General features: G+C 44.1%; 1 protein-coding gene across 5 annotated transcripts in view; it reads left to right on the forward strand.

The window, feature by feature from the left end:
* Positions 1–15,509, forward strand: part of Cnnm1 (cyclin and CBS domain divalent metal cation transport mediator 1) — a 55,538-nt gene that overhangs the window by 16,646 nt on the left and 23,383 nt on the right. For 4 of the 5 annotated variants that reach the window (XM_076921748.1, XM_076921759.1, XM_034518204.2 and 1 more), the window contains exons 2-6: positions 7,786–7,929; positions 10,944–11,084; positions 12,345–12,514; positions 14,005–14,104; positions 14,545–14,592. In XM_076921748.1, the coding sequence (XP_076777863.1) occupies positions 7,786–7,929; positions 10,944–11,084; positions 12,345–12,514; positions 14,005–14,104; positions 14,545–14,592 (603 nt within the window). The remainder of the gene's footprint in view (positions 1–7,785; positions 7,930–10,943; positions 11,085–12,344; positions 12,515–14,004; positions 14,105–14,544; positions 14,593–15,509) is intronic. The other variant, XM_076921739.1, reaches the window with a different exon arrangement.

Consider the following 15,509-nt stretch of genomic DNA (forward strand, 5'->3'; position numbering starts at 1 on the left):
GTCTGAAGAATTACCTCTTGCCTCGGATGCGTCATAATGAGATACAGTTTACCCATGGACTTAGCTGACTTAAAGATTGTTACATTGGCTATTTTTAGAAACAGAGGGGGTAACTTGCCAGGTCCCATGGCTTTGAACACTGCCAAGGGTGTGCGAAGCGGATCATTCAGTTCAGCCTGCTCGGCCACAGCTGTAGCTTGGCACGGCTTTGCTTTTGTACGCATGGTCTCTTATTAGCAGTCATGATTCTAAAAGAACACTGCCTGCCCTAGGAATATGGCCACCACGTGAGAGGGGATTATTGAGTGGAAGTTGAAAGGGAGAGTTAACTTGTTAAGGAATATACATAGGACACATATGTCTCAGTGGGTTCGAAAGCAAGCTGGGGCCTATAAAATCATTTCTTGCTCATTCCTCAGGAAATGGATGTCATTCCCAATAGCATTGCACCCATTCCAAGACTCTTCTGTACCATCGAAGGAGCCTCTTGACAAGCTGGAAGTTCTATATAGTTGTAATAGTCATTCACCTAAATTGTCTGACAGAGAGCCCACTTTTCTACAAAATTAGGGACAAACTGAAAGGAAAAGGTTTGTTGTGATAGGAAGTCACTTGACAGTTTCTAGTCAGTACAGGGGTTGGCCCAGCAGAGGGGGTTGCAGTCCAAATTCATGGAATCTCATGAGGAAGCAGAAGAGGGAAGTAGGAGAATGTGAACCACTCTTGGAGATCAGCATTTGCTGAGAAAAATGAAAACAGACACATTAGGCTATGAGAGCCCTGTTACTCCAGGCTTGCTCCGGTCTGAATTTTAAGCACTCTTAAGTCATAACTGATCGCCAATGAGACGTCTGATAACAGAGGTGACCCTCCCAAGGCTCAGCCTTGACTTTATTTGCTTTCAGATTCTCCCCCTGCTTTTCTGGCCGAGACCATGCCTCTGTTCGTGATTTCCTCCTCCACAGAGGAGCACAGTGTCCTCTCCTCCTCTGCTCTCCATGGCCTGTCTTAGGTCTACTGTTGGCCACCACATCCTAGAACACAAAGTGACAGAGTGCTGTCAGCCACACTCGCCAGCACAATTCCTCAGCCCCAAACCACTATTGCTCTTTCCTTTCAATGCATTCCCCTTACAATCCCACTTCTGCCTCACACCTTCAAGTGGTTTGTAGCTTTAAACTTTAACATCCTGTACCTTCAGCAATGAGCTATTGGGGCTTTTTATTAAAAATTTTCTTTTGAATAAAAAGCCCCAAATTTAAAAAAGTCTTAATATTTAATCTTTTAAATGTTTAATTTACATCTTTAGTATACAAAAAAAATTATGTTAGCATTAAGGTTATCTAATCCCAGAATAATTCCTTATCCCAAATCTGAACCCAGTAGCTACCTATTTTCTTCTTTCCGCCATTTCTGACAACCACTAGTCTATTTTCTTTCTCTGTAGATTTGCCTATTTTGAAAATTTCCTGTGAATGGAATCATACAGCAGGCAGCCATGTGTGCCTGACTTCTTAGATTTGCTGTGTCTTCAAGGCATGTGTGTTTGATAGTATTACTTTATTCCTCTTTGTGGCCAAACAACATTCCATTGTATAGACTTACCACGTTTGTTTGGAAACATGGGTTGTGGATACTTCTAGGCTATTGTTAATAATGTTGGCCATGCATCATCTGTGTAGGAGTGGAACTGCTTGACCATGTGATAGACTATGTTTAATAGTTTGAAGAACTCCCAGAGCACTGGCGCACTGATAGGGGATCCTTGTTTCCTGTATCCTCTCCAACACTTCTGGTTTTTATAGCCATCTAGTAGATACGTAGTGATATTCCATTTCCATTTGGTTTGAATTTCCCTAATGCTTATGGTGTGTCTTCAGCATTTTCCACACACTTATCGATCAATTCTACGGCTTCCTTACAGAAGCACTTATTCAAACATTTGTCCTGTCTGTAACTGGGTTGTCTTTTCATGAGATGTCGTATTTCTTCATATAGTCTAGAGACAGGTCATTGTACAATAACGTATGTCTGGTGCCTAGCACTAGAGAACATAAATAGCAGCTTCTGTAAAAACAATAATAATAATAATAATAATAATAATAATAATAATAATAATAGCTATTGTCCTAACTGTAAATGAGAAACATTCACAGAGTATTGTGGCAGGAAAGAAGGGAGTTAAAGTGTTCTGTATCTTCAAATTGGCTTCAAATAAGACCACCTACAACACTCCCGGATCCTGAGCCTAGGAAAAAGAGGGATACCAGGATAGGGCTCTGAAGGGCCGACTTTTATAAGCAAAGGAAGGACCTTAGGTGTGTTTACCATGGAAAGAGCTGGTTGTCTCACTGTTGTATTAGCTCAGAATGGGGCTCTATGGTTACCATCCTGATTCCTATCCCAGTCTGTCTCTAAGAAGGGCAGCTTCCTTTGTTTGTTTGTCAATTTCTATGGCTGTAAAGGAAAATCCTTACCTCTTATTAGTGTATATTAAATATACAAAATGATGGACTTCATTGTAACTTTCATATATATATATACATGATCTTATCCACAACCCTGAAGGGTATCTCAGAGGCTGGTTATAAAATGTTTCTAAATAGATTACATAGGTTCTGTGTCTCAGTATCTTGGCTAGCATATAAGTAAAGCTTAAAATTCCTTTGTGACCCCCAAATTGACCTTATAAGGTATAGAACCTTGCTAGGGCGGGTGTGTATATCTTCCTGTGTATGAGGACATTTGGGTGTCCATAATGTAGAAGTTATTTATAAAATAGTAAACTGTTCTTGTATTTGATTCTAGCATATGAACTAAGCACATGAACTGTGGCACGTGTGGCTCTGCTGTATGCAGCTTGAGCCCCACAGCACAAAAGGCATTCAGTTATACCAAACAGTTTTAAGAAATCGGTTCGCCTAGATTTTCCATGATGTTACTCATTTGTTTTGTCATCTGCTAGCACATGTTAGCAGAAAAGTGAGAACAGGTGCCATAAGTTTAAGAAAAAATGTGTTGGAAATTGTTTTAATCTTTAAGTTGCACATATCCTAACAATTAGCATGATCTAATTTAAGCTACAAAACACTTCGGTCCAATTGGATAGGAAACAATTGTTTCATAGGGTAACTTTCTAGAGCACCGAAGGAGGGTAGAAATATCCATTTAAACCTATAATATGCTATCAGAAATTAAAGGTTCTTGGTAGCGTCTGTCATACCAGCTTTGTATTTTTATTTGGACTCCAGCCTAGCTCAGGTTATCAAATACTTACCAGGTGTGGGAGAGGTGAAAGAAACTGTTTAAAGATGTGATCCTTTGTCCTGAAGGAGCTCACCCTCCAAGAAAGTCATACTAATGGAGGAAACATAAGTCACTCATTACAAAAAGCAGAAAGCTGCAATGGTACCAAAGGCTTTGGAGCCCACATCAGCAGGAGATCGGGTCTGATTCAAAATGGGGTCAGTCTGGGACAGCTTCTCCTGAGGCTGTAACCTGAAGGGCCAGCAGAGATGGGGTATCGGAAAGCCATTCTGTGAACTATTCAAAAGGACGCCAGGAAGAAACTCAGAAAGTGGAGTTTGTCTGGAATACTCAGAGGATAGACTGCTGATAGCATGTGGCAGGGTAAATGGGGCTGTTGGGAAGAGCCACAGGGTACAGTCGTGACTTTACTAAACAACTTGAGTTTGGACTTGACTCTGTAAGTACTGTTATTAGTTACTGTATGCTACCTCGGTAGACACTTTTCCTGTTACCATGGCAAAAGACCTGCAAGAGCAACTTAAAGAAAGGCTTTCTTGGGGGCTGGAGAGATGGCTCAGTGGTTAAGAGCACTGGCTGCTCTTCCAGAGTTCCTGAGTTCAATTCCCAGCAACCACATGGTGCCTCACAACCATCTGTAATGGGATCCAATGCCCTCTTTCTGCTGTGTCTGAAGATAGCTACAGTGTACTCATATAAATAAAATAAATCCTAAAGAGAAAGAGAGACAGACAGACGGACAGACAGACAGACAGACAGACAGATTCTTTGGCTGGCAGTTCCAGGTTATATATGTGTCCACCATGGAAAGAAGTCAGGAGCTTAATGTGCTTGGCCACACTGAATCTTCAGTTGGCAAGCAGAAAGTGCCAAATGCTTGTGCCCGGCTCCCTTTCACTTTCAGTCAGTAGGAATCTATCTAGATGATTTCTTTCAGACATACCCAGAGGCTTGTGTCTCAGATGATTCTAGACCCTGTCAAGTTGACAGTCAATATTAACCATTACATGAAAAGTTCTTGAACATGACTGGCATGGCTAGAAGCGTAGAAGCAGGTTGAAGTATAGGTAGAAGATGGGGAAATTTTAGAGACCGTTCATAGGAGGTATAAATACCATCTTTCAAATTTCATTTCCATTTCAAATCCCAAGGAGTGTCTTTGCCTTTAAATTTTGATAGCTGTGATGGTTAATCTCAACTGCCAACTTGATGAAATCTGAAATTACCCGGGAGATGGTCCCCAGGGGTTACTTGTGACAGTTTATCTTGATTGGATTGATGAGAGTGGGAAGAGCAACCTAAGAGTGGCACAATTCCCCAGGCTGGGGTGCTGAACTGTATAGAGGGGAAAGTGAGCTGAACATAGGCCTCCACCTTTCTCTGCTTCTTGACTGAGGATACAGTAGTCCTCAAGGTTCTTCTGCTGTGATCCTCACTGTGATTGGCTGGAACCTCAAACTGTGAGCTGAAATAAACCCTTTCTCCCTTGAGTTGTTCTGGTCAGATGTTTCATCACAGCAACAGGAAAATTGAATGATAGCAAATTATGCTTCTGAAAAACCAACTGTCCCTCTTAATTCTCAAATGATCCCTTTAATAATAAACAAGCATAAGCTGCTTTGGGAAAAAAATTTTTTTCAAGACTAACTCGTCTGAGTCAGTACCTCAGATTTTTCTCCTTATAAATGCCTAAATGTCTTGTAGCCAAGAAAGAAGAACCACGAACCACTCAGGTTTGCATTTTAGAAATAGGGCTAGGAAATGTGTCTATATTATAAAAGGAAACAGATTGACTTGAAGGAAGTCAGTTAGAAAATACTTCAGCCAGGCCCAATGGCAAAGGCCCCATAATCTTTGCTTCTCCGAAGACAGGAACATCCAAGTTCAAGGCCAGCCTGGGTACCTTGTGAGATCTTGTCTCAAAATAAAATATGGGGGGGGGGGGGTGTTCTAGGTTCAGTTTTTTCCTAGGTTTGATTCTATCAGGAGAAAAGGGGGGAAGAGAAAGGGAGGGCAGGCTTCAGGTTAGGATTGGATACAGTTACATAGCTGCGATCCAGCTCGAGGCCTTTTCGGGCTGTGCAACTTGAGGTGTAGCACTAACCCAACTTGTGCCCCATTCTTTCCCTTGTAAGATGAGTGTGATGCTGCCACCCACTTTCCGGCTCTTTTGAGGATTAAATCATTTGACATGTGTCAAGTGTTCCAAATAGTGTCTGGCATGCAGAGAGCTCGACAAATGTTATCGTTTGTTAAGTTGTTAGGCAGGGAAAACAAAACAACTGCAACATTAGTCAGAATGTTCCCGATATAAACACCTTAAACAAGGAAGGGTTCCTTTGGTTCCTGGCTTTATCCTGTCCCCATGGAGAGCCATGGTGGCCGGGAGAGAGCAGCTCACATCATGGCAGCTAGGAAGCAAAGGGAGAATGGTTGAGGAAACAAGCTTTCTCCTTTCCCCCCAACCCCCTCCCACCCCGTATATCCCATCTGGGCTGTGCGTTGATGGTGCCCCAGGCACCCAGAGTGGATCTTCCTCCTCTTTCTCTTAACCCTTCCTAGAATTGCCTCCTCCATAGAAACAACCAGAAGTGTGCATTACTAACCTCCTAGATATCTTTTAGTCTAACCACATTGGTAGTCAAGGCGACTGTCACATCTGCCTGTGCTACATTATAGCTTACAAATCCTTTTGACAAATCTGTCAGCTGTGTGGCCAGTTCATGGGCACTGGTTATTCCAGCTAGAGGATTGCTAACAAGTCACCCCCAAAACAGAGATAGAAAACAATTCCTGTCTTATCACACTAATGGTTTGTAAGAACGGCATGATAGAATAACTTTTTTCTGCTTTACAGTACACAGGCCATCACTAGGGAAGATGAGAAAGCCTGGGTCAGCTGAGACAGAACACCCACTTCCAAGGTGGCTTCTCAAACTGTGGTGGCCTCAGGGTAGTCAACAACCATCTCACAGGGTCTCTACAGCAGAAGTTGTTGTCTTTTATCACCCAGCCTCGGGAGTTCGGAACAGACTTCTCCTAAGTGGTAATGGTTCAAGCCCACCAGGTTCAGGGGCAGGACATATTAGCCATTTCATGGTGGCAGTTCCAGGAACTCAGCAGCCTTGTTTTTGAAATGACATACTTTACTAGTCCTTGATTCCACCTGAGTGATGACAACTCAGTGGCAGTTAAATAGCTTTCGGGAAGGTAGTAACCGGTAGGGAGACTGACTTCTAACCTAATTCTCTTCCAGTCTTACTTTTTCAATTAGGCTCTTCAGTCTCCTTCAGCTAATATATTCTTAGCAATGTGTCAGCGTTCAAAGAAAAATATGTAACTGGGTTACATTTTAGACACATGTTAGGACGCTTCCCTAAAAAGAAACGTAGAAGGTTTTCAGAACCAAGAAGCCGGTGGAGGTGAGGAAGGGTGGAGAGAGTGTAGTTAGCAGGTGCAGTGGTGTGCTAGATAGAAGGAGTGGCTTCTAATGGCTCAGATCACAGTACAGTACCCTAGTTGACAATGACTAACTGCATATTTCAAAACAGCTAGTACACACAGACCTGGTTCAAGGATGTGATTAGGGTTGAAGTGGTAGACATGCCAATACCTTGATCTGTCCATTACTTATGGTGTAAACGTTTTTTCAAATGTTACATTGTAGCTTATGTGTCCAACCTATGTGCAAATTAACATAAAATATAATCAAGTGCCACATGGTGATGTTATGGCCAACAATAGACTATGTAGCATAATCTTATAAAATTGTCATCTAGTGATGACATACCATTATGTCATTAGTGATGACATAACCATTAGTTTGCGTAAGTGCTATCTTAGTTAGGGTTTCTATTGCTATGATGAAACACCGTGACCAAATGCAACTTAGGGAGGAAAGGGTTTATTTGACATACACATCACATTCCGTTGTGGGAAACCAGGCAGGAACTCAAATGGGGCAAGAATCTGGAAGCAGGAACTGATGTAGGGGCCATGGAGGAGTGCTGCTTACTGGCTTGCTTCTCATGGCTTGCTAAGCCTGCTTCCTTTTATAGAAACCAGGACTACCAGCCCAGAGACAGCACTGCCCACAATGGGCTGGACCATCCCCCATCAATGTTAATTAAGAAAATGTCCTACAGGCTGCGTACAGCCCCTATTGTATACAGACATTTTCTCAATTAAGTCTCCCTCCTCTCTGATGACTGTAACTTGTATGAAGTTGACATAAAACTAGCCAGTGCATGCGTGCTCTGTGATATTCACACAATGAAACTGCCTAACAGTTCAGGTCTGAGAATCTGCCTCTATTACTGAGCAACACACATCTGTATTTCTTCTGAGTGCCGGGCTCCCGTTGGTAAGAGCTCACATACAAATTTCCTATTTTCAGATGGTTTGGGGGTGAGTTCAGTCCTGATTTTGGTCAAACAGAAACTCTGTATTGTTTTCTCACAAACAGAAATCATCTCTCAAAGTGATCCAGGTGCTTGACTGGTTTTGTTTGTTCTCCAGGAAAATCGCACCTGGCCATTGTCCAGAGAGTCAACAACGAGGGTGAAGGAGACCCCTTCTATGAGGTGATGGGCATTGTCACACTGGAGGACATCATAGAAGAGATTATCAAGTCAGAGATCCTCGATGAAACTGACCTCTACAGTAAGTGTGTGTCCTTCCTGCTCCCGTGAGACTCCGAGCATCGGTTTGATAAACAATGAGAGAGGGTGTCAAGGCAAGTCTGTGTACTGCTGTGTCATCCACCGCCATCCAGTGCTAGCATGGCAGGATACCCTGGTCCAAATTATCCTGAGTCACTGGGGACATACTGGTGAGGTGTTATCAGAAGGGAACTTTCCAGAACACAGTTAAAACTGAGGGAAAATAGCTTAGCTTTCAAATGGAAAAAAAGTGGCTAAGGGAAATATACAGTGTGCCTAAGGGAGGCCCGGGGGTGGGGGTGGGGTCTCTGCTCTTGTTTCTGCACCCAGAATTACTCCCAGGGTGGCTCTTTGTCTACTTAGTGGCAGAGCCCAGGTCCCCTAGGAACTCCTCACACCCAACCACCAGTGAGCAGTGAACACTGTCATGGCATAGCCTTGGCCTTGTGCTCAAGCCAAAAGGTTAAATGCCCCTGCTGGATGCTGTTCTTGGCCCTCATGCCTTTTAGCAGCACCCCTTCCTAGTTTCCCATTCTCTTTCCTGCCCCCTGGATCAGGTCCCTGTTTCTGCTTCTGCCTCTGGACTCTTCCTCTCCCTGCAGCCCTCAGGAACAATATGGCCTCCTCGTTGTAGTGAATGACAGCTTTAGGCCCATGGGCCTTATCAACACTTTGCTTGCCAGCAATACAACGGCTTCCTTTGTCTACAGAATTGGAGTGTTATCTAAATCCATGGGAGTCTCTGGCCAGGAAATGTTTCCTCCCCAGAGTTTCATCTCCTAGTATAGCCTCCCCATTCCCTTCCTGGGGATAACTCATTTGACATGAGCAGCCTGGGTTTGCCAGAGCAATCTTCCAGAAACTGCTTCCTCATAGCAAAAGGCTGTGATACCATATGGCAGGGAGGATATGGGTGGGCCAAGAAGAGATCAAACCTAAAACATGGGCCAGCCCTTACTGAAGACAATCGGAGTGTTACTGCACCTCCCTTTAGGGACCTGGGAATGTGGTACTGAGCATTTTCTAACAAGGTTGAAGTTCTGAAAGGACCTCTCCCATTCCAGGCTCCCTTCTCTGCCCACTGTCCCTGCTCTAGAACTCCCGGGATCCTTAAATGCAAATTGACGAAGACTACACTGAAATGTTAGTAGTTGGTGGAAAGCTAAATTAGCAGTCTCTTCCTGGGGTAGCGATTTAAATAACCCTAATGCCTCAAGTACCCACTATTAAAATCAAAGTAATAAAGGGAGAAATTATGGGGATGTCTCTACTAGGAAAGGTTAATGACATGCTGGCAGATACATAAACAAATATGTCCTATAAATCAGAGGCCACTCACTAGTGACAGCAGAGAAAATAGATTCTAAATCTCTCCTTGGTGCTCACTTTCTGGATGAGCCTCTTCCTGGAAGAGAAGGCCAGCAGTTCCTACTCAGATCCCTAAAGCCACGAAAAGGCGGAAGAAGTCAGAATACTGTGTTTCTTCTTATGTGACTGTGACTGGTTATACACTCTGGATACCTGGGTCGGAATCTTCCAACCTTCTCAAACAGAACAGAACTAGGGTTGAAGTAGGAGCCAGGTGCCTGCAAAGGACCAGAGGCAAAGGCAGGCCCACTAGAGCTTTGTAAATGGAAGACAATCCAAAGGCCTGAAAGAAGCAAGTTTCAAAAGAAGAGGGTGGGGGAGAAGGAAGCTGGAATCTGGGGCCCTGGTTTCCTGCTGTGGGGACACGTCCCTTTGATCTCTATTGTGTCTGGTACCACAAGCCCTGCGACCCTGCTGCTTTCCAGGCCAAGTTTGAAGAGAACAGAGACACATCATCCCTTTCCCCTCCCCTCAGAGCAGGTGAGGTGGGTTAGCACTTCCTTTATTTTTTCAACACTCTGAGAAAGCAACAGAGAAGTGGTCAAAATAAACACTTCCTCCTCTTAAAAAATTGTATACACATATAGACATTATATACACATATATGTATACACATATAGTGTATATAAACGTGAATCTACACATGTGTATACATATGTAGACTTTTCCTCTTTTTTAAAGATTTATTTTTTTTACGTGTGACTACATTGACACTGTTTTTAGCCAACCAGAAGACAACAGCATCAGATCCTAATACAAATGGTTGTGCACCACCATGTGGTTGCTGGGGATTGGACTCAGTACCTCTGGAAGAGCAGTCAGTGTTCTTAACCACTGAGCCATCTCTCCAACCCCCTAGACTTTTCCTTATAAAATGCAAGTAAAAAAAAATAATAAATTAGAGAAAGTATGTCTCAGTGCATAGATACATGCCCAGTGTGCAGGCTCTGAAGTTCCAGGCTCTGCCGAGTCCTCATCTGAAGAATCTTCTTTTGGAAAATTCTGTATGCATGCTTACTCCTTTTCTTTTCGGTTTTTTTTCCCATGATCCTCTCTCCAGAGGGTCCCGAGGGAAACAGGAGAATTGTGAGTGAGAAGAGAGTGACATGGCTTAGCTACCACTTATAGTGTGGCTTAAACCCACAGGAAGGAGACTAGGTGAGCCCTGTTCTAGGGAATGGGAGAGGACAGAGGGAGAAACCCCAACCCCCTTAATGCCCAGAAACCAGCAGCTTTTGTTTATATGACATTGTATAAGCACTGTCAAGTACAGTTGCCTATTAGAGTCTTGCAATAACTGCACAGGTAGAAAAGTTATTAAATGTCTTGTATAAATTAAAACAATCAAAAACCCTGATGCATGGAGAGTTTGCACAGCAACTTTTAGGTAAGAGAACTACTCTTAGAACTCTGGGCATGGGAACCTCCCCACCCCTTACTCCCTTCCCACCAGCTTTCCCCACCCCTTCATCAACCACCTAAGCACAAACAACAGGGAACCATCTGCTGCCTGCAGGCTCCTACTGGGAGGGAGTTGGCCAAGCCTCCTACAGTTAACACTGCAGAAGTGTGTGATCCCAAAGTTTGTGTAAGCGTCCAAAGACCAACAATGATTCTGACTGTCATATTTCCCCTGTGGCCCTATAGCTGACAATCGAAAAAAGCAGAGGGTCCCACACCGGGAGAGGAGGCGGCATGATTTCTCTCTGTTCAAGCTTTCAGACTCGGAGATCAGAGTCAAGATCTCGCCACAACTGCTACTGGCCACGCACCGCTTCATGGCCACAGGTAGGACCTGCCCCACCCACCCCCTACCTCAATACTTCTAGTAGAATCTAGCATGGCACCTGGCACCACAGACTTAACATCCTCCATGCCCGTTCCGGTGTGCCACTTCCACTAAGAACCAGGGTTTGAGGAAGAAGGTTGCCTCCTGCGGGGTCACGTGGTAACTCCCTGCTGTATTGGTGGAGAGAAAGTGAGTACTCTTTACCAGAAAAGGGGTAAGGAAACTACTGCAGAACTTCCATTTCCTCTGCTCACTTTCTAATGGGAGGCTGAAGCCAACCTCCTCATCCTACTGGGATTGGGGTGCCCCAGACCTTTGTCTGAGGAAGAAAAGCATTATCCTTCAAAGCAACAAGCCCCTGTGTTTGGGTCCCCACCAGGAGTCTGGGGTGGGAATCCTGGTCCCCTTAGAAAGAAAAACAGGCATAGGAGCCAAGCTCCTTTTTATGAAGAGGCTAGGATTTGCCCCCGAACTCTGACACCATTCAGTCCTAAGTAACATGCTCACCTAGAATGCTCAGCCCATGACTAAGTTCCATTTTTAGCTAATACAATCTATATTTATTGAGGACATAGTGAGTGCAAGCCAGAGCCATCCAGGTGCTAAAAGGTGGGCAACCATAAAGCAGACCCTCCTTATAGTAGAGTTTTCAACATGTAATCTCATCTGAATGGATTTTTTTTTTAAATCACGGATCAATTACCCAAAGCAAAGCAGCTTCGTCTGCTTAGTATAATACTGCAAGTATCAATATATAATACCTATTAATAGTTAAGTATGACAAATGTTATTTTACATTATCGACAACTTATTATTTAAGTCATTACCTCTCTATTAACTTGGGATTTTATTTCAGCGAGCAGGTGAATGTTGTCCAGATAAGCCAGACTTGATTCTCTGTTTGTTGTTCTACTATAAAATTAAAGACTTTGTTGTTGTGTTCATGGTCCAACTCTAAATAAAATCAAGGAGAAAAGTCATTGAAAAAAAAAAAGAAAAACTGACATTTCCCAAATGCTGACCTGTTTCAATATCAATGAAGCAATAGTCATTCCCAGAAGGCATAGAGAAGACCCCAGGATGCTCACTGGGGATTAAAATTCCTCAATCTGAGGGATTTGCAGAACCCCCAGCCTACTTAAGGGTTTTGTTCTAGATGAAACCCCAGATGCTGCACTCGCCTCCTGCCAGCTTTTGCAGCTGGAATGGGGGAGGTGCAGAAGTGCAAATGTCCACCACCACCCCCTGCTGCCTTCCAGAAGTGGAGCCCTTTAAGTCTCTGTACCTTTCGGAGAAGATCCTGCTCCGGCTTCTGAAACATCCCAACGTGATCCAGGAGCTTAAGTTTGATGAGAGGAACAAGAAAGCCCCAGAACACTGCCTCTACCAGCGCAGCCGCCCTGTGGACTATTTTGTGCTGCTTTTACAGGTGGGTGTCAAGGTCAGGGGACTTCCAAGAGCAAGAGGAGGCCACCTGCAGGGTGAAGGGGGAATTCCTCTGGCTTTTCTTCCCTCATTTCAGGGTACCTAGAGAACAAGGCCAATGGGGTAGGCATCCTTGCATTACCCACAGGAAAGCATTTAAGAGTGGTATCCCGGGAGCTGTAGCTTCTATGGCTTTTCATCTGAACACTCAAGCATGTTTGGGGGATAGTGAGAAGTCTGTATGTTCAATAAAGACATTTTACTTCTGAACTGAAAAAGCCTGTGGAATCCTGATGTCTCAGGGTGTCTGCTTGAGTATCCCCCCTCTGCCTCCTGATGATTCTTCTTAACCCCTCTCTTCTGCTGATCTGACTGTCAGCATCTCTGACATCCACACTGGCCCTTGCTCTGCCTCCTGGACCACAAAGGATACATTTATTCTCTGTGGTTCCCTGAAACATCTCCCTCTGAAGAGGGCCAGGAAGAAAGACTAAATGACTAAATGAAAAAAGGTATCAATTGCCTTCCCTGGGTACCTGGACAGGCCTGTCTTAAGTATATATCACAGCTGGGCATGTTGGCACATGCCTGTTATCCCAGCACTCAAGAAGCAAAGGCTGGAGGACAGCTGTGAGTTTTAGAATAGTCTGATCTACATACTGGGTTGGGGGCAGGCAGAGCTACTTGGCAAGACTCTGTCTTAAAATATAATTAATTAATTAATTAATTAATTAAAACTGTCAGGCATAGTCCCACTGGAGCACAGCTTACCCTGTCCTGGTCCCCACCATGAGTTCCATCACTGGCTCCCTGTCTCTTCCCAAAAAGTAGAAAGAAGAAAAAAATGTAACTAGCTTCAATAACTGTTGACATTTTTTCAAGAATTCATGATCCTCCCATTTGCAAATATTTATTTTGAAAAATGCAAAGGTGCCAGGCATGGTGGTGCAAACCTTTCATCCCAGCACTTGGGAGGCAGAGACAGGTGAATCTCCGAGTTCGAGGCCAGCATGGTCTACAGAGCAAGTTCTATGACAGTCAAGGCTACACAGAGAAACCCTGCAGGGCTGACTGAAAATCCACAAGGTGCACATAACAGTATCAGCTGCATAGATGTAGCTACACATATTTGTGGTAGTTATTACTACCATTGACAATGAGTATTAGTTATCACTGTCATCGATGGTGAATTCAACAAGAGCAGATTCTCAGCCAGACCCAGAAATGGTCTCATCTACAGTGTATCAGGAAAGCTTCGTTGTTGATGACAGGGTGCTGCTTTAGGATTGATAGGGCAATGAATTCACTGCAAGGGGCTTCTAAAGTGGGAGCTTGTGTTTCTGTAAAGTAAATCTAGGCAGAATTCACACTGCCCTGTAATAATGTGAGTCCATTTGTCAATGCCTACAAAAGTCCTTGGGGGCTGAGCCGATGCAAGACCTGGAAGTGCCCATCCTAGCCTCAGTAAGCTCCTTTTACTCCTTCTCTCTCCAGGGGAAAGTGGAAGTGGAGGTCGGTAAGGAAGGCCTTCGCTTTGAGAACGGAGCCTTTACCTACTATGGTGTCCCAGCCATCATGACCAGCGCTTGCTCAGGTATTCCAGTTCTCAAGCCAGAGTTTATCAGGGAGGCAGTCGGGTCGCCAAGAAAATTCTAGGCTCAAGTCGTGATCTTGTTTTGACTCCTGTTAAAGACCTTCAAAATAAGCTTTCGCTTCCTTGGCTCTCTTTCCTTCTCTGCAAAGAGGGCATAAAAATAACTTTCCTTCAGATTTTGTTTGGCTTTAAGAATAAGCAGAAGAAAACTGAATTGGGAGTGGAAAGGTAATCATGTAGCAAGTGTTGGGGGTGGAGCACATGGTTTTCAGTAAGAAAGGACAAGTTGTTTCACTTTTACCCCTCTTCCTTACCCCTCTGTTTGATTGCCTGACTTCTGCAGGGTTAATTGGTGCTGGGGTGGAGTAGAAGGGAGATTTCCATAAGCCGTTATGTTTTCTGAATTACTTCTGAAACCCACTGCATCCTTCTGTCCTTAGATAATGATGTACGGAAGGTTGGAAGTCTGGCTGGATCCTCTGTCTTCCGTATGTATCCCTCAAACCCCTTCCTCATGTCTTCCCTTCATGGTCCTGCCTCAGCCCACTTTGGGAGCCTGAACCAAGCTATTTGAATACTGGCTGGGTTAACTCGAATGCTGGCAGCTTCTTTGTAATGCTATGCTTGGAACACTACCTCCCACCAGGTACCCACAGAGCATGGAGGCTTAGCTTTTGTGTCTAGAACATGTGCTGTGGTGTCTTTGTTCATGCACAAGTGATGGACAGAAGTGCGGCTTGGATTGGGAATGCAGGCAGTTGATCTGTATGCTCTGGTGGCGGTTCAGTCTTTCCTTCTCGGCGATGGTAATTCACCCACCCTTGGTCTTTATCTGAAGTGCCATAATTATTTTGTCTGTGATGGTTGCCCTCAGGAAAAGGTGACTATGACATTCAGCGTTGTAAATCAAGGCGGTGCAATCTGTTGCTTAGCCATTGCTCTTTCCTTGCCTACAACCTCTGCCAGCTGGCCATGCATGCTGCTTGGGGATGTGTGCGGATGCAGACTGTCACCGGGCTGGCGGCTGGCTTGATCTGCCCTTCTGTGCTCCACCTTCTTACTAGTTCCTGTGCAGAGCTCGTATGTTTGTATGTAGAAAGCATGGCTTCAGTTGTGATCTACATGTAATCGAGAAAGAATTTTCTCTAGAATTCCTTTAGATTCATTGGTTTAAATTTTGCAGTAGCCACTTTAGTGTCAAATGGGGTATTTCCTTTTACCATAAAAGAGATTTTACATAGTGTTTTATATTTGGATTTATCAGAAGGCTTTGAAGTATCATATGCCAAGAACAGCAAGGTAGATGTCGCTTCAGAATGAGAAAAAAAGGGTTGGGTTTATAGAGCAGTGGTCAAGTAGTTGTCTAGCAAGGGCAAGGCCCTGAGTTCAAATCCCAGCCCCTCAA

The sequence above is a fragment of the Arvicanthis niloticus genome, chromosome 1 (genome assembly GCF_011762505.2).
Source record: "Arvicanthis niloticus isolate mArvNil1 chromosome 1, mArvNil1.pat.X, whole genome shotgun sequence".
NCBI lineage: Eukaryota > Metazoa > Chordata > Mammalia > Rodentia > Muridae > Arvicanthis > Arvicanthis niloticus.